This window comes from Arachis duranensis, chromosome 8 (genome assembly GCF_000817695.3).
Source record: "Arachis duranensis cultivar V14167 chromosome 8, aradu.V14167.gnm2.J7QH, whole genome shotgun sequence".
NCBI lineage: Eukaryota > Viridiplantae > Streptophyta > Magnoliopsida > Fabales > Fabaceae > Arachis > Arachis duranensis.
This window is the reverse complement of record NC_029779.3, coordinates 24,162,812-24,181,526: the sequence shown is the minus strand read 5'-3', so window position 1 is coordinate 24,181,526 and position 18,715 is coordinate 24,162,812. Positions and strand designations below refer to the sequence as shown.

At 34.4% G+C, this 18,715-nt stretch overlaps 3 protein-coding genes and 3 long non-coding RNA genes across 9 annotated transcripts; 4 read left to right on the top strand and 2 right to left on the bottom strand.

Moving 5' to 3' along the window:
• Positions 1-1,650: 1,650 nt before the first annotated feature.
• LOC127741077 (uncharacterized) lies at positions 1,651-2,629 on the top strand. The gene is made up of 3 exons (XR_008001981.1): positions 1,651-1,977; positions 2,407-2,531; positions 2,616-2,629. It is a non-coding gene; the product is annotated as an uncharacterized LOC127741077 (long non-coding RNA).
• A 152-nt stretch (positions 2,630-2,781) lies between these two features.
• Positions 2,782-5,176, top strand: LOC107461478 (LRR receptor-like serine/threonine-protein kinase ERL2). 3 transcript variants are annotated; one of them, XM_052252537.1, is made up of 9 exons: positions 2,782-3,221; positions 3,527-3,598; positions 3,712-3,783; positions 3,868-3,939; positions 4,127-4,198; positions 4,302-4,373; positions 4,487-4,558; positions 4,645-4,713; positions 4,864-5,176. In XM_052252537.1, coding segments are annotated over exons 2-9 (567 nt in total). In that variant the 5' UTR covers positions 2,782-3,221; positions 3,527-3,596; the 3' UTR covers positions 5,000-5,176. The 3 variants fall into 3 exon arrangements, with proteins under 3 accessions (XP_052108497.1, XP_052108499.1, XP_052108498.1); XM_052252539.1 differs by having other exon boundaries at positions 3,472-3,598; XM_052252538.1 differs by having other exon boundaries at positions 2,782-3,245.
• A 97-nt stretch (positions 5,177-5,273) lies between these two features.
• On the bottom strand, positions 5,274-9,032 carry LOC107461354 (uncharacterized). The gene is made up of 3 exons (XM_052253289.1): positions 8,852-9,032; positions 5,939-6,271; positions 5,274-5,846 (listed from the first exon to the last, which is right to left on the bottom strand). Exons 2-3 carry the CDS (start codon positions 6,254-6,256, stop codon positions 5,274-5,276), a joined length of 891 nt encoding a protein of 296 aa, XP_052109249.1. The 5' UTR covers positions 6,257-6,271; positions 8,852-9,032.
• LOC107461353 (uncharacterized) lies at positions 6,683-7,606 on the bottom strand. Its single transcript, XM_052253287.1, has 3 exons — positions 7,408-7,606; positions 7,248-7,295; positions 6,683-7,155 (listed from the first exon to the last, which is right to left on the bottom strand). Exons 1-3 carry the CDS (start codon positions 7,604-7,606, stop codon positions 6,683-6,685), a joined length of 720 nt encoding a protein of 239 aa, XP_052109247.1.
• A 274-nt stretch (positions 9,033-9,306) lies between the features above and the next one.
• LOC107461479 (uncharacterized) lies at positions 9,307-11,867 on the top strand. Of its 2 annotated transcripts, XR_001586615.3 has the most exons (10): positions 9,307-9,420; positions 9,557-9,648; positions 9,892-10,059; positions 10,317-10,421; positions 10,517-10,605; positions 10,726-10,834; positions 11,045-11,135; positions 11,230-11,316; positions 11,490-11,537; positions 11,806-11,867. It is a non-coding gene; the product is annotated as an uncharacterized LOC107461479 (long non-coding RNA). The 2 variants fall into 2 exon arrangements; XR_008001979.1 differs by having other exon boundaries at positions 11,045-11,128; positions 11,230-11,852.
• A 40-nt stretch (positions 11,868-11,907) lies between these two features.
• On the top strand, positions 11,908-12,762 carry LOC127741076 (uncharacterized). The gene is made up of 3 exons (XR_008001980.1): positions 11,908-12,047; positions 12,138-12,264; positions 12,366-12,762. It is a non-coding gene; the product is annotated as an uncharacterized LOC127741076 (long non-coding RNA).
• Positions 12,763-18,715: the final 5,953 nt, after the last annotated feature.

Here is an 18,715-nt window from a genome sequence, read left to right as displayed (position 1 = left end):
TGCTGCAGATTTTAACCCAACACTACCTGAAAGCTACTTGTTGTCCACAAGATCAAAATTAATTAAACTCTCTCTAGTGTATTCAAAATGTCTGATTTACAGGTACTATAATATGAAGTGGTGATCCTGATAGATTAGAACCCATATATGACGGTCTGCATAGAGATCTGCATAATACATCCAAACACAGACTATAAATACACCCGATAAAAAATTAAATTTACACCTCTGCTGCAGATTTTAACCCAATACTACCTGAAAGCCACTTGTTGTGCACAAGACCAAAATTAATTAAACTCTCTCTAGTGTATTCAAAATTTCTGATTTACAGGTACTATAATATGAAGTGGTGATCCGGATAGATTGGAACCCATATATGACGATCTGCATAGAGATCTGCATAATACACCCAAACACAGACTATAAATACACCCGATAAAAATTAAATTTACACCTCTGCTGCAGATTTTAACCCAACACTACCTGAAAGCCACTTGTTGTCCACAAGACCAAAATTAATTAAACTCTCTGTGGTGTATTCAAAATGTCTGATTTACAGGTACTATAATATGAAGTGGTGATCCAGATAGATTGGAACCCATATATGACGGTCTGCATAGAGATCTGCATAATACACCCAAACATAGACTATAAATACACCCGATAAAAAATTAAATTTACACCCCTGCTGCAGATTTTAACCCAACACTACCTGAAAGGCACTTGTTGTCCACAAGACCGAAATTAATTAAACTCTCTCTGGTGTATTCAAAATGTCTGATTTACAGGTACTATAATATGAAGTGGTGATCAGATAGATTGAAACCCATATATGACGGTCTGCATAGAGATCTGCATAATACATCCAAACACAGACTACAAATACACCTGATAAAAAATTAAATTTACACCTCTGCTGCAGATTTTAACCCAACACTACCTGAAAGCCACTTGTTGTCCACAAGACCAAAATTAATTAAACTCTCTCTGGTGTATTCAAAATGTCTGATTTACAGGTACTATAATATGAAGAGGCTATCAAATGAGTCTTTGCTATGAGAGTTTCATTTTCCCTCTCTGCTACATGTAATCAATTGATTCTTAATCTCGTTTTCCTTTCTATTTGTGCTCCGAACTCTTGTAGAAAAACCTGCAACCTTGGTATAGTTCCTGTAAAATTTTCCAGCATCTTCAAGGGTGGTAAAGGACATTCCAACCTTCAGAACAAACTGGTCATCAACAACAGAGAGGTTGCAGAATACACCATGTCAAAAACTATAAATACACCATGTCAAAACGAAGCTGGAGTTACAGAGAGAAAAACTAACGTCAATGACGAAGAACAAACCAATGAGAAAGGAGAGGAAAAGAACGATCGAAAAACCAGGGGAAGACGCGCGAGAAGAAGAACGATGAAATTTGAAAAGAAAGAAAACAAAGAAGGAAACAAATCTTTTAAATTTGGTAGTTATACAAACGCGGGATCTTTGTATAGCGCGTGTAAGTGACGTAGGAGTTACAGCGCGTTTTAGTGGATTAGGCGTTAATGAACTTGTAATAATTACAAGTCCTAATCGCTTGTATACTAAACTTTTCCCTATTAGAAATTGGAAGATTATAAACCTCTGAAGAAGGATCGAAGTGAAAAAAAAAAAGCAACACTTATTTTTGTTCGTTCTTCTCTTCCTTCTTCCTTCTTCTTCCTCTACATTACTAACCCCCTCGGCTTTGCCCTAGATTTTCTCCGCCATCGTAATCCTTCATCGATTGCCTTCGAATTCCTTTGCACGTATCTAGGGTTTCCATGGATTCCGAGGACGATATGCACGACGCCACGATGTGGAGTCACTCGACGAAGATTTCTACAGTGGCGAGACCGAAGAAGCTCCCATGGATTACAATGACTACGATGACGATGCCGATGACTACTTCGACGATGCTGATGATTCTGATAGGATTGAGTCTCGCCGCCATGAGGTATAACTCTACTCTTTACTTCTCAATTTCGTGATTTTTGTACTCTTCATTGTGTTGTTGAGCTGGGAATGTTGCTCTTTTGTTTTCACTATGAGCTCGATTGAGTTAATTGGACTTGTGAGTAGGATGACTTGACTGCACTCAAGTGTGGATGTAGAAGAAAGAGATAAAGGACTGATTTTGAAGCTTTAAACAATTATTATTATTAGTAGTGCTAATTTGGTTTACTTTAGTTGGAAAAATATTGGAATTATATCAGTGGAAGGGTTGGTTGGTCAGAAGTTTTTGTTCTCACTTGATCTTGATAGTACAGAGTAGTAAGTAATCGTCTACTGAAAGTGAAACAAGTTGATATGTTGAAAGGAAGTTGGTGTAAATGGTGAAGATGGTTTCTTTGTTCCCTTCTCTAATTTACGGTTCCCATTCCAGCAAAATTTTACCATATTGAAGGAATCGGATATTCAGCAAAGGCAGGAAGATGACATCACTAGAGTGGCAACCGTTCTTTCAATATCACGAGTTGCTGCGAGTATCCTGCTTCGTCATTACAATTGGTAAATATCTTTTCCTATTGGTTATGTGCAATCTAGTTTGATGACTCTATCATGTACTAAACGAGAGATGTGCTGGTGTTGCAGGAGTGTTAGTAAAGGCTGCGTTTGGTTTGTGTATGTATTAAGACATAGACATTGAGACATAGACACTTGAGACATAGACATAAAATATTTGTATTTGTGTATGGTGTTTGGATAAATAGACATGACATTAGGAGAGTGTCTAATATTGTGTTTGTTTTAAAGAACAAGACACTACATAATTAATAAAAGACTATTTTGTCCTTGTAATTTAAAATAAAAATAAAAAAAATTAAAAAACAAAAACTACTTCAGGAAGTTGCAAATTGTTTCGAGGGTTTCTCTCCCCTTACCCCTACCCCCAAAAATCTCTCTTCTAGCCTCCTCCTTCTTCGCCGATGGGTGGATCTTTTCTGGGAGGATCTTTGTGTGGTTCTTCTTCTTCGAGGTGAATCTCTGTGCGATTCCTCTTCTTCTCCTTCTTCTTCTTCTTCTTCTCTTTCTTCTTCTTCTTCGTCTTCTCCTTCTTCTCCTCGTTCTTCTTCTTAATTGTTGGGTCATTATTTGCAGGTCCATTTAGCCGGCGTTGCTCACAGAGTATTGCTCATCGACGGAGAGTGCCGTGTGTTGATATCTGGTTTTATTCATTACCGTCGAAATACTCCAGAGGTGCCACTCTCTTTCTCTGTATTGGTATGAATGTTTTTTTGTTATTTTCTACAGAGCATATGATGAGTTTTTGGTCCCATGAAAGTGAATTAGTGACAAAATTATTAATAGTGTTCAAAGACTAATTAGTGATAAAATTATTAATAGTTTTTCTATACTTCTTTTAATATTTTCAGATATTTGCCTGCATAAATTAAAACTGAATTAATATGTTTGGTTATTTTAGCCTTCAACTGATATGAAAATTCAGGTTGAGTATATCCTTTGCATAAGTATTCAATCTGAATTCTATGTTACAATCACAGAGACCTGCAGGGGGACAAATTATCCGGTCAAATACCAGATGAAATTGGGAACTGTGCTGATCTTACTCATATGTACGTGCTTTCTAGTACTTTGCCTTGTTTGCATGTTGTTGTTCTCTAATTCAGTTAATTGTTTTATCTATATTATAACTCCTGATACGATTACTTACGTGATGAAATTGAAGGGATTTGTCTGACAATCAGCTATATGGTGATTTACCTTTGTCCATATCAAAGCTGAAACAGCTTGAGTTTTTGTAAGTTTTAAAACAGTATATTATTTTTAAGTTTGTCTTGTTTCATGTGGATAGGAGAGTTTTATGTTTTGTTGGCAAATGCAGGAATTTGAAGAGGAATCAGTTGACTGGTCCCATTCCCACAACTTTATCCCAAATCCCAAACCTGAAAACCCTGTAAGTTTATTTAAATGTAAATTTTTATGAGCTTGGGGTTATGCCATGTATTTCAATCAAATTCAAATGTGCATTAATCTTGGTGGTAATCTTTCTTCGGATATTTCTGATTTTCTGTATTTCATGTTCCATTGCAAGTCCTTTTATTCGTGAATGCATTCTAATAATTGCATTCTCTCATTTGCAGCGATCTTGCACAAAACAAGCTCATTGGAGAGATACCTAGACTACTCTATTGGAATGAAGTCTTGCAGTACCTGTGTGTATTCTCCTTTCTTTGTATAATTTTCATTTATGGATGGATGTTTCCTGGTGTTTGCACTAATCTCCAAACGGTTAATTTTGATTATGCAATGGTAAAGTGGATTGCGAGGGAACATGTTGACTGGAACTTTGTCCCATGATATCTGTCAATTAACTGGTCTGTGGTATTTGTAAGTACCCCTTTGCATACACCTTAGGCTTCTCTTTGTTGTATCCTATGTTCTTCCTTTGGTTTTTAAGTTTTGACCTTTCTTATCCTTTATTATTCTCCTTGACTTCCCAGTGATGTAAGAGGCAATAACTTGACTGGAACTATACCTGACAGCATTGGGAACTGTACAAGTTTTGAAATATTGTATGTAAATTTTCTGGTGCTTTCAATGTCTGTATTTCTTTTCTCTAGTTTTGCAGTGTTACTATATGTTATCATTGAATTTTCAGGGACATCTCATATAATCAGATTTCTGGAGAGATTCCCTATAATATTGGATTTCTTCAAGTGGCTACATTGTGAGTATTCTGGCTAAGGAATTATTGTAGTTATTAGCATAGATATGATCAATTGATTTGTATTTTCTGTGTCTTAATGATTAACCCCGAAACTGAGGGGATTATTTTCATCATCATTATCGTGTTATGACTATCTTTCTCTCTGCATAGGTCACTTCAAGGAAATAGACTTTTTGAATGCATAAGGAGCATACAAAGAAAGAAAATCTCAAGGAATAAAGCTACAAGAGGAGAAGACAAAGCGCTAGTATCTTATGATGGCTGTTGGGATATTAATAGACTTTGAAAGTTGTATTTTTCTTTTGTCATATTTGGCTTTGTATTTTTACAATGGATCATGACAAACAATAGCATAAGAGTAATTTGTGTTTAGCTTTAGCAAATATACGATTGCTGGGTCCTTCTTTTGTAATGAAATTATATGAATTGAAAATTCAATGAAAAGTTGTTTCTTTGATGTTTACTTTGGTTTGCATTGTTCCTTTTTTTACCAACAGTGTTTGGAGTTATATCACCATAATAAGTTAACTACTAAGACCACCATTTACACCCAACAATAGCTAAAAAATTTTCATGATATCTCGTGCGAATGCCGCCTTTTCTTCGTCCAAACTCCAAAAGGTTGCCTTCAATTCTGGATTCTGCACAAATTTCTTTGCAATTTGCACGATCTCCATTGTGTTAAAACCAAGACTCTTTAGCGTTCGGCCAAGATTCACTTGCTCATTAACACCAGACATTGCATTGGCTAGAACCTGCACATGCTTTCCTTGATCCTCAACCGCAGCTTTAAAAGTTTCAGCTAAGTTTGATAGGACTGCAGCATCATTGCTTTTTCTAGTTGCAGTGTGACGTCCCTGAATCTTCTCACTTGACGAAGCAAATGAGGTTGAAAAAGTATTGGGTAGTTCGCTCTCGCCAGCTGCTAAGTCCTCCATGTCAACATCGTCTCCGCCTAAACCCAACCCACCAGCTGTGGTCGCAGCAAATGTAGAGCCCGGTGTGACATCTTCTTCAGCATCTTTTCCACTGCATGCATCAAGACCAGTAGCTCTATCCTTGCCAAAAATACCCCCAAGACGTTCAAACAACGGAAATGGCTTGCCTGGAGTGTAGAGTGTAACATTGCGACCCTGTACAACATAAAACAAAGCATCCAATTACATGAAAATTAAAAAGTTCTTGCTAAGAAGAATGATTAAATGCGTAAAAATTACTATCTCACCTTTCCCCAAGCTTCCAATACTTGTTTACTATCCACTTCAACACACATCTTTTCAGAATTCCACCCAAAACCACTACAACCCAACATCTCAGCCACAAACATATATTTTTCTTTCAGGCGCTTGTGTTTGTTTCTGATGTGCTTCACAGTGAGACCACATCCAGGGAACTTCTCATTCATCTTATCCGCCAGCTTTTGAAATGCCCCTGGCTTAAATTGACCGGCATCTGCCCTCTTGCCTTCAACAACCAATTCCTCCATGAACGCCACAAATTGTTCAGTTTCTTGTTCAGTCCATTGGCGGGGTGTGGAGGCCATTTGCTGCTAGCTAATCTTTATGCACAATAACAAATAAAGTAAACCATGGCAGCATAATTACTATCAAAATTAGAGTTCAATGGTATTAGAATTAGCTTTAGAATTACTTACAGCAAAGTAAAACCTACTAGCAAATTTAGTGCAGAAAAGTACTACCTCGAAATTATAAGTGCAGTACAATTAAAATAATCACTAGCACAATATTAACATCTTCAAAGATTTCAATACTTTTCTAGAATTTTGACATCTTTTTGAAACAATTAAAACAAACCCTTGTCTAATTATATATTTAATTAGAATACAAATAATGAATCCGAGTTGGCAAATACATATTGCATAAAGAAAAAAGCTCAAATGAATTCAAATACAATAATCTATAGTCTAGGACAATTGCAAACATAACAAAACTAGCAAAGCATAAAAACTTTACGCGCCACGTTCTCCTCTCCATATTTTCCACATCTCGGTTGCTAGGTCCTCACGCCATTGAGTCCACTCATGGCTACTTTCCACAACATCAATAGTGTCAGCTTCATCAACAATAGTATCATCTCCTACCGGTATGTGTTCTGGCAAAAGAGTTGCATCTTCTTCGGGATCAACATCCATGTTCATACGAATAAAATTTTGTAACAAACAACAAGCAATAATAATGTGGCTTTGAACCCTAATAGGATAGAACGAGGGACTTCGTAGAATTGCCCATCTTTTCTTAAGCAACCCAAAGCACCGCTCAATCACATTTCTAGCCGAAGAATGCTTCTTATTAAATAACTCTAGACGATTTTGTGGTGCCCGATGACCTTGAACCCACTCATTCACATGATAGCGAACATTTCTATAAGGAGATAAAAATCCTCTCCCATTGGTATAGCCAGCATCCACTAAGTAATAACACCCTAAAACGAAAGGATGAAAAAATATAAGAAATACATTGTAATTCTCATAAACAATAGTTATTATTCTTTTCAAAAGATTACTCTAGACATACCAATAGGTATTTTCAAGCCATTACGAACACAATACCTTGTGAAAATACCTACTAATAGTTTCACCAGACCTATAGAACCTAACTTGTACGCTCCGATTTTTGGTATGGTGAGCTAATATGATTAAGAAAGTAGCTACTTGCTCGCCTATGCCAACATGACCGTCTTCGTCTAATCCACCTTGAACTTGTAGCAATTCACATAAAGTTGCAAATGCATTTAAACTCATTCTTAACTCCCATATGCAATTTCTATCTCCACCCTCCCCAATGATATTATCTAATGCATCTCGCCTTAATGGCAATGTGTTCACTCTTCGACCAATCGAAGTATGACCCCGCCTTCTATTCCTAATATACATATATAAAGTAACTAAAAAAAGCAGCATTAACGTGTCAAATTGCATTCTCATAATCCAGTAATATCCAACACATAGCTTAATTTGTTCAGAACGATCCATCATCACTTCCTAAGAAACAATAACAAGTAAATACATAAATGAAGAACTCTAATAACTTGAGAGAATAGGAAAAATACTCAATTAAACTAAAAATAGAAAAAATTCACATTACATAAGCATATACTCACATAATCAAAGTCAAAGCATACTAATAGAGTTCAAAACTAATTAAATAGAAAAGGCATGATTGAAATCTAATTAAATACATATCAATAAAATTATCAGCTGAAAAATAATTAAGGGTTTTAATATGAAATTTCTAAAAAATAATACTTTAAGATAGGTGATTGATAACTTTCTAAAACAAAATTGATTCTGACTACTATCACAATGAAACAAGATCCAAATTTGTAAATTAACATATCAATTTCTACAAACAATTATCATCCAACTTATTTAATTTCTACAAACACATAATACAAACAATTTGATCAACAATTTAGTAAGCAGTTTAATAAGCAATTTTATAAACACAATACAAATAAATTGCCCTCTAGCATTCCTCAAAGACAATAATTAAAAAGCTGACCTATTAATAATTTGATAAGCAATTTCATTAACATATTAATCAGCAATTTCAACAATATTTTTATCACTAGTTTTATCAACAATCAGGTACAATAACAAGAGCAAATTGATAGCAGAATTTCATTTATCACAACAGCAAAATCTCCTTCTACAACTCTTTTTTTTATGACCTAAGCAATTTTCTTAAACAATTGGGTCCACTCTTTTCTTTGTTCAGGCCGTGGCCAGGGTACACCCAGGAATTCCATTGCCTTACAATTCGATAGTTCACATACCCATACACTAGAATAGCACTCAATCAACAATAACACATATTATCAATAATCAACCATCTCTGTCATTTTATCTGGCCCGTTTCTATTATATATAATAATTATAACTAATATTAACTTGGCAAACAAAAAATTCCCTTAAGATTCCATTATTTACTATTATTCAATTAGCACCAACAGCAGCACAACAAACGGTAGGTGTGGCTCCCTCCACCTAATGATGATAATGATTTCTTTAGTAAAAGACAAGGTAGGTAATACATATGAGTCATCAAGACTATAAATCTCGTGCATTATCCTACTATATAATTTTTTCCATCCAAACAATAATAATAGAGAAAAATACCAGAGGCAACAATGCAAAGCACAGCTAGGAGGAGGCTAATACGGCTGCGGGATGAAGAGGCAAAGGGGGTAGAGCAGCAAAACAAGCTCACCACTACCGGAGCACAGCCCGCAATAAGCAGAGAGGAGAGTCGGTGGGAAACGGAGATGATGTGCGACGGTGGTACAGCTTCGATGGTGGATTGAGCAATTGCAGAAGAAGAAACACTTGTTAGGGTTTGTAATTAAAAAGGGAGATACTTGGAATTTTAGAAAATGAATAAGGATAAAATAGTCTAAAAAAAAGAATGCAGATCCGTGTCCTTCACCCAAAATCCGTGTCTCGCCATTTTCCTGAGACATGAAATACATGTATGTTGTGTATGTTTGTGTGTAAGCGTGTCCTTCTTATTTTTGTGTCTCACAAACCAAACAATAGACACGTTCCACCGTGTCTATGTCTTGGCAAGACATGGACATCAAACAAACGGAGTGAAAGTGCACGATGCCTGGTTTGCTGACGAAGATCGAGTCCGTAAAACAGTTGGTTTGTTGGAGAAGCCAGTTGTCCAGCATCCTAATCCTAGAGAGGTGAGATAGTATATGATTCCAAAATATGTCATTAATGTAGCTGGTTTTTCTTTTCGTTTATTTTTCATTTTTTCTGCTGCTTGATCTTGATTTATATTTTACTTACGTTACTTATTGTTGTTTCTCCTCTGCTCAGCTAACTTGTGGCATCTGTTTTGAAACGTATCCTCGTACTAAGATTCAAACTGCTACTTGTGGCCAATCCTTATTGTTTTTCTTGCTGGGCAGGTATTGCTTATGTGCTATGATTGCTATCCTTCTGTTGTTGTGATTAGATACAGTCTGTATAAGATAATGAAATTATACATTTGGGATGTTATTATTGGTTGGTTATATGCAAATGCCAGTCTGTCAAAACCCCCCATCCCCCGCCCTCTCTTTTTTTTTCCCTTCCGGATGTATCCTCCCCTTTCCTTCTTTGTTTTTTTATTTTTGTTAAACCACATTCTTCTGTTCTTTCTGATGTTCTAGGATATATTAGCACATCTACTAATGATGGCCCTGAATGTTTGATGATGTCCCGATCCCACTTGTGGCTCTGCTATTGATCAAGACATGATTAATCTCTTAGTACCTGATGAAGATAAAGAAAAGTATGCCCGTTACCTTCTTAGGTCTTATATTGAAGACAACAAGAAGGTATGTGGTAGTTATTGTATTTTGACATTGACTGATAGTAAACAAATGGCATTAGTTATTATGGTACTCAAAGTATTTTTACCCGACTAGATATGGATATGAATGAATCTTCATTAGTTATCAGCATATCACATATGATGATACCGTGCTCGTTGTATTTTAATCATTATTGTTGGTAATGATAGACTTAGTTGTTGTTTCTGTGTCATTTGTCTTACTGCCAAAATAATCCCATTACTTGTCTTTGCTTCGTCTAGACCAAGTGGTGTCCTGCTCCAGGCTGTGAATATGCTGTCAATTTTGACGCTGGCAGTGGAAATTATGATGTATCTTGCTTCTGTTCATATAGCTTTTGCTGGAATGTAAGTAGTCTATGGATTTCTTCAGGTTTTTTTGGCTTTGCATTTCAGAACACTCGTTTTCTACTGATCAATAAGATGTGTTTTTGGATATACAGTGCACAGAGGAGGCTCATCGTCCAGTTGATTGTGGCACTGTGTCAAAGTGGATTCTGAAAAATAGTGCAGAATCTGAAAACATGAACTGGTATAGAAACATCATATTTTGATATCCCTAGATATAGTTTTCCTGCCTAGATTGCTTTGGGATAAGTTACCAGTTTACCATTTGAGATCTTGAGCTAGCTATTCATTTAATGACATTCAGGATACTTGCTAACTCAAAGCCATGTCCGAAGTGCAAGCGACCAATTGAAAAAAAATCAAGGGTGCATGCACATGACGTGTACTCCGCCTTGTAAATTTGAATTTTGCTGGTATGTTCTGTTTTTAGTATATTCCATTATCAATTGTCAGTTGTCATTGTTGTGTGGGGGTGTGTGGTTTTTTTTTTTTTTAGAAAAAAAATATATTCTCTGGGGATTAATAATGAATTATATTAATTTTCATCTTTTATGTGTCTTTATTTTCAAATGTTTCAAGCTGATGTGAGTTCTCACTGAGTCTTATGATATATATTATCTTAGGCTATGCTTTGGTGCATGGTCAGATCATGGTGAAAGGACTGGGGGTTTTTATGCTGGCAATCAATATGAGGCAGCAAAACAAGAGTGAGTGGTAAGGGGCGAAGAATGACTATTGTTTGCACATTCTTCCCCTCAATTATATTTCAAATAATATCTGCTTATGATCTAAATTTTGTTCCATGTAGTATGATGAAACTGAAAGAAGAGAAATGGCAAAGAATTCATTGGAGGGGTACACGCATTATTATGAGCGATGGGCCAGCAATCAATCCGTACGCACTACTTTATACTTATCAGTATTGTAGGAAAATGTGCACTACTTTATACTTATCAGTATTGTAGGAAAATGTTTTCTTCACATATCTAAATTCATTGATTAGTTTTATATTTGGATAGTATTCTTACTATGTTATATGCTTTATGATTAATTTTCTTTCTATGGCAGTCGAGGCAAAAAGCTCTTGCAGATCTACACCAGATGCAAACTGTTCATGTATGTTTTATAACATTTGCCATATTTTGCATTACCTTGTACCTGGCTTTTGCAACTCTTTCAGAAAAAATGGTATAGAAGATTGCACATTTTTCTTTTTAGTATTACATGATGCTGCTTTTGTAGTCCATTGATTATTTCAGTGTCAAGAGTATGTTTAAAATTGAAGCTCTTAAACTGCTGCTCTAGAATCTTCTTTCTTCTAAGTAGAGCCTAATATGAGGTTGCGGTGATCGTAAAATCACCATGTAATCCTTGTGTGTGGCAGATTGAAAAGCTTAGTGACACAATGCCAGCCTGAGTCACAGCTTAAGTTCATAAGCCTGGCTACAGGTAAACAAGTGTTATAGTATGCAATTTTTGACTGTTGTGAAATAGGCAGTTTCCTAATCCCTATTTCATGTTTACAGATAGTTGAATGCCGAAGGGTGCTGAAGTGGACGTATGCATATGGATATTACTTGCCTGAGCATGAACATGCTAAAAAACAGTTTTTTGAGTACTTGCAAGGTTTTATTCTCAACTTGAATTTAATTAGGAACGTCTTGCATTTGAAGTGGTTCCTGCAAGTTTAATTTTCTAGTCCATTTTTTTCACCAGGTGAGGCGGAATCTGGTTTGGAGCGACTTCATCAATGTGCTGAAAAGGAACTACAGTTGTTCCTTAATACTGATGGCCCATCTAAAGAATTCAATGACTTCCGCACAAAACTAGCTGGATTGACCAGGTAGATATTGCTTGTGTTTTTGTTGATCATTTGCTTTGTTGCCTGTTTTTATTAACGAGTCTTTTCAGGTTATGATCATCTAACCTAGTTTGTTTTGGCAGTGTAACTAGAAACTACTTTGAGAATTTGGTTAGGGCTTTAGAGAATGGTTTATCTGATGTGGATAGTAATGGAGCTGCTTCAAGCAAAGCGACAAGCTCTAAAAATGCCGCAGGGAGCAGCAAGGGGAGAGGTCGAAGAGGAAAGGGAACTCTTCGGGCGAGCATGGCTAGTAGTAGAATGACCGATGATAATCATTGGTCCTGTGAGCAATGTACCTATGGAAATGTGAAATCTGCCACCATGTGCCAGATCTGCAACCAACAGCGCCGATGAAAATTCCGGCCCGCCTTTAGAAACCCCTGTACATCTTGTAGACAAGGCCAAGGCACCAATTTACTTCTTCTAGTTATCATATGGTGGATGGATTTTGCAAGTCTATTTTAATGTGAACAGGATGTTGGGGGGTGTCACAAGATGTAATAAATATGAAATTAGAGATGCTACGTATATAAAATTATAAAAGTTATGTTATATAAATTAAATTTAGATTTTTTTTTAATTTTTGTATGTTCTTTTTTCAATAATATTAGATGTCTTGTTTTACTAGGTTTTAAAATTTTTCAAAATGAATTTGGATATCTCTTTGTTAGATTTTGGATGTTTCGCTTTTGTTATGTTTCGGATGTTTTTTTTATTAGATTTTGAGTATTTTTTTTACAATAATTTTTTTTATGATTTTTTTCCCTCTTGTTAGACTTCTTTTATAATTCCTATACTAGTTTGCTGCACTCCTAATTAGTTAGCTAACAAAACTAACAAAATTAGAGAAAAAAAATCTATTGTTAAGGGATATATAGACTTAAATGATTGAATATGTATTTGTACTATATATGCCCGAAGGGAGTGTACTTCACATCAATTTATTATTCGTTATATTAAAAAAAAAAACACTCAATATACCCACTCTTCCCCGGTGCAATCATATGCTATACTGCTTTTTCAATCCATTCTCAAATCATAGAATTTGATTATTTCTTTCCATTTCACTAATTTGCATCATAATATGATTTATATAGTATAATGACTGTGTTTACATGAAATAAAGGTAGTCAACCTTGTTTTATTATCCATCTTCTCTTAATAGAAAAATATTTGATTTCTCATTGGTAGCATAGCTTGTCTTAGCCCTAATAATCCAAAGCATGGAGGTTAGAGAAAATGACAGATTCAATAAGAGATAACAGATTCCTGTTTTCTTGCTATGGAGCAATGAATAAATGGTGACATGCACATCATACAACATGGACATGGACATGGACATCCATTTCGATGATAGGGTATTATTATTATTATTATTATTATTGTTATTATTATTATTATTATTATTATTATTGAGTCATAATTGAAAAGCCACTTGTGTGCATATATATGCTTAGAAGATTCCAAATATTTGAGACAAGTAGCTCATAGCTAATTTGCTTGCCATCTCCACCTTGTCACGCTTTGCTTAATTAGTTCGGACATACATTATGATATTTTTCACGAGTGGAATAAATTATTTGATGTGATTAATGATTTAAGGTCACCATGCTTTAAGATTATATATTCAAGGTTTTCTTTTTTAGCCAATTATATAGTATTTATAATGGCAAGCGAAACTCAGCCTTCTTTATTTGTTTCTAAAAATATACATTAATCGTACGTAAAAATAGATCGAGGTTTGGAAAGAAAGTTAATGTTAGTTGAACAAATAGAAAGTGGACGTGCTGAAATTTATTAAATTTTAGAAATATAAAAAAAAGGGGGGGAAAAACTATATGCTCATCATCTTCATATTTGATGAAATTCAATTTGGGTCTAGCGAATAAAGATTTACGAGAAATCCATGTCACTAGCAAATAAATGACTATCAATTCCTATATCATATTAGTCATCTATATAAATAAATTAACAGAAGTATTAAAAGTCCAACAAATTTTGTGATTTATAATTATTAATTAATTATTATTAATATTTTTAATAATATAAAATTATATTTAATGGTATGAAATTATATATTTTTTTAATAATTAAAGAGCGATCAAATTTTAATAAAAATATTGGCATACCACTTTCTCTTTGTGAAAAGCTTATGCTGAAACTAAAAGAAATAAAAGAGAGCAATATAACAATCTGGTTTGATGGCACTAATGAGGTGGAGGGAGACAGAGCGGCCAAGAAGGCAGTGAGATTATCGATGGTTGAGCCGACAAGGCCGAGGCCTTGGCCGATGAGTCCCTGAGCGCTGGTAAGGGAGTTGATGTCTAGGACGTTCTTGCGCATCAGCACCACCGTGCCCTTAATCTTGCATTGTGTCCCCTGTTCATCAGACTTGTCACCCCCAAAAACATCTTCACAATTTGGCTAAGTAAACATTAACTAATTAAGTAGTTTGTTTTGCCAATAAGCAAGGTAATGTGTACGGTATTTATAAGCTGCGTGTTTACGTTTTGAACGTAATACTCCATTATTATGTGCAAGCTAGTGTCATGCAGCCACTGCAACTAACATGCAGAGATTTTTAATTATTTGCACGCATGGTGAGACAACATAGTGTGATGATTACACGTCTTAAGCATTCAACACTCGTCAACCAACCTCACAAACCACTAATTGAAAGAGCCTAGCAGCTGAAATAATATAAATATCCAACACAAGAACAATATGGAAGCACTCACAACACAATATGGCAGCAACTATAACAAGCAAATATAGCAAGTAAAGCAATAACAAGAACACACCGAGATTTTAACGTGGAAAACCCTCTCAATGTGAGAGGTAAAAACCATGGGTCGTACAGACCAATGAAATAGCTTCACTATAATCAAATGAGGTACAAGAGAGTCTCAAACAAAGCACAAAAATGTGCATATAACCAACCAAAGCATCAAATTACCAAAGCTTACAAATGAGAAGCAAGAAGATAAAATATACCCAAAAAAAACAGAACTGCTGTCGAAGAAAATTTCTCCCTCTGCAGACCTCTAATTAAAATCTTCACCGTTCAGAATGAATAAAAAAATGTGAAGAATATACAGTCTAAATTTCATGTCGATCCGACGGTGAAAGAATAAGAAATCGCCATTCAAAGATTGCTGCTCTATGTAAAAACGGGAAACCTAATTTCTCTCTTGCGAAGCCAATTTCTCTCACTGCAAACGTCCAATCAACATCTCCACCGACCAGAATGAAGAACAAGATGATAGGAACACGCAGTTAAAATTTCAAGCTGATCCAACGGTAAACAAATAAAAAAATGCCATTTGAAATTTACTGTTTTGGACAAAAACGAAAATTCTGTTTTTTCCTCTTCTCTCTCACTTGGTAGCTACTCTCTTTCTCTCAAAATTGACCCCAAAAATCTGAATAGGATTGTGAAACAATGGGTGCAAAAAGACACCCTCAAAATATTGGACTTGGGCCTCACAAAGGAGAGAAAAAAATCCAACAGATGAAATATTAGCTAATGTACAATTATTAATGAGATCTTTGACTTGTAATGAAATTATATCAATTAAAAATTTAATAGAAGGTGTTTATTTTTCTAAGATATTTGGTTTTGTTTTACTAATGTATATAATTTACTGCATTGTAATTTCTGAGAAGGTTTATTTTCACAATTAACAATAACCTAATTCATTTCTAACATTTTCTTTGATATTCCAAATAGAATCTTTTTTTTTTAGTCGAAGGTGTTGGAAAGCTTAAGACCTTACACTCTTACAGTCAGTTAAAATTTGGATTCCATTTAGTTGTTTATCTTTTTTTTTTTTTCTTTTGGCAAAGCTAGTCCTTATGTAATGAATTATAATATTATTCATTACACATCTTAAGATCTGAGCTTATGATGACAATAGTAAAACGTCATAGATTATTGGTAATCATGGTCTACAATGAAATAATTGAAAATCCAAGACTTAAACATACATAGTGAAAAGATAATTTGAATAACTCTATTAACCCTGTTATTTAGTTGACATTCCTATTTCATACTGCAGTTTCACATAATTAGTGCAGACATGCAGAATTTAATTTACTATGTGCATAATTTAGGTGCAGCTTTGCATAAACACAATTAAAATAAAAATAAACAGAATTAAAATAAAAATAAAATTGCAAAATTCAAGCACAAGATTATACAAATATAATTAAAATCAAAATAAAATGGTAAAATTTATGCGTATAATTTCACAAATACAACTAAAATTAAAATAGAATCACTTCATAAAGTCAGAATTATCTAAAAAAACTTATATTCTTTATGGATTAGGATTTTTATATTTAACACGATTATGACCATTTTGATTACATCGACTACATTTGTAAACACGCACGTATTGAAATTGTGACTCTTGGCACTTCGTGCATGGTCTTCCTAGAGGAGTTGTTGTAGGCGGCATGAAGAAAATATTATTCTCCAAATCTGCTAGAGATAAGTTGTGACAGGCATGTCATAAATTTTAATTGGAATCATTTTTTTTACAAACTTTTTAGATAGCACTCTTTCACATAGGTATAGATATTATCATGTAATAAATGAGAAAATCACCTAAGAATATATTTGTCTCTCTAAAAAGAATTTGGTTTTTTCTTTAAATATTATAAAAATTAATTCTTTTTAATAATTTTGATATTACCCACCCTTTTTAATAATTAAATCTTTCTAATAGTCCTTTAAAATAATTATTCCGTTGAATTAAGTAAATGTTATATACAAACTTAAGCACTTGTATCAAGTAACACCCTCCTTCAAATTGATATTTTAGAGATCAAGTAATCCCAATTTGCCATAGAGATAAAAGAATGTAGCAGGGGTTAGAGTCACTCTTTAAATTCAGGAGAATAATGAAAATGATTGGGTTTAAAGACTTACCCAATCCATAAAATCATTGGGTTGGAGTCACTCTTTAAATTCAGGAGAATAATGAAAATGATGGGCACCATCCCCTTCATTGGAATTGCTATCATTCTCCCCTACCCCTTTATTTTTACCAAATTGAATTCATATACATAAGCTTTGTATTTATTTTCTCTAGCTCTCTTCAAAAAGTAAGATGTCTAGTTCAATATCTTTGATTTGGACAACCGAAGTGAGTGTGTGCCTCTGAAACTGAGGAAGACATCATGCGTAATTTCAGAGAAGTAGCTAGTTAATTGCTAGCTTAATGCAGTGAAATGACTGATGATGAATACAATTCTTGAGTGGCGATCAAGTATCGTACTGAAATGTTTTATAATCTACTTTATTTATTTAACCAAACCCAAAACATACAATCATATGCTATCCTCAAATGGAAAAGGTAATCTTTTTAGAAATCAAACTAAGCACATTGTTCTCAGATTAGTTTTTCCTTATCACTCTCGTTGACCATCGGATCCGAAAAGAATCCCAGTATTTCTCAAGGGCAAGGAGCAAAGACATCAACACACCACCAGTTGTAGAAGAAGACTTAGAAGAAGTTCCAGTTTCATCGCAGTTTTTCTTGGTGCTCCTTTCCTCTTCTTTCACAAAGTTCATTATAAAAAGCTAAGAGAGAAGTTACAAAGTTAGTAGAATGTATAATCACGTTACAATTCAAGAAGGTAAGTTAAAAAATAAGTCAAATTTTCTTACAGATACAGTGTCAGAAGCTATCAATGTATTGATGGAGCTGCCACCAAAAGCCTCTCTATCACTATCAGAATCGGTCAATGGCCAGACACCAATCTGCAGAACCATTCTCTTGATTCACTTAATTTCCAGACAGAGACAGAATAAAAGAAAAGCATGTAAATAAATGGAATAAGAGAAAAATATCAAAGAACAACACACATGAATAAGTGCACATAAGTGATTGTTGGTTTATACCTCATATATATAAAACATATCTGAGCTTGGTTTGCCAATTGCGGCTTTTGATATATGACCTGAACCTGAAACTACATAGCTAGAGAGGAACTAATTCTTGGTTCATACTTAACTGGTAAAATACAATAAACACCTTAAGTGTATGATGGTACCTCTCTGGGATAGACAGTCAACACAAGAGGGACAGGCCTTCCCAAACCTTCTACTTCTTTAAGGCCATCTTCAGAATATCAAATTACAAAAAGAAGAGATTTATCAAAATACACAGTATAAAAGTGAAGATTGATATTATAAAGCAAATAAAAAGAAATTGTTTTGAACTCACAACAATGAATGCAAACCATATTAGTTCACCATAAAATTGAATCATTAATGTAATAAGTAGCAAGAACTGAAAAAGAAAAAAAAAATAAAATAAAAGATAAACATTATCCCATACAAAAATTCCTACACACTCAAGAAAATTTTCATTTATCATCTATATCTAATTCTTTATTTCCTCTTCTTGTATGAATATTTCTC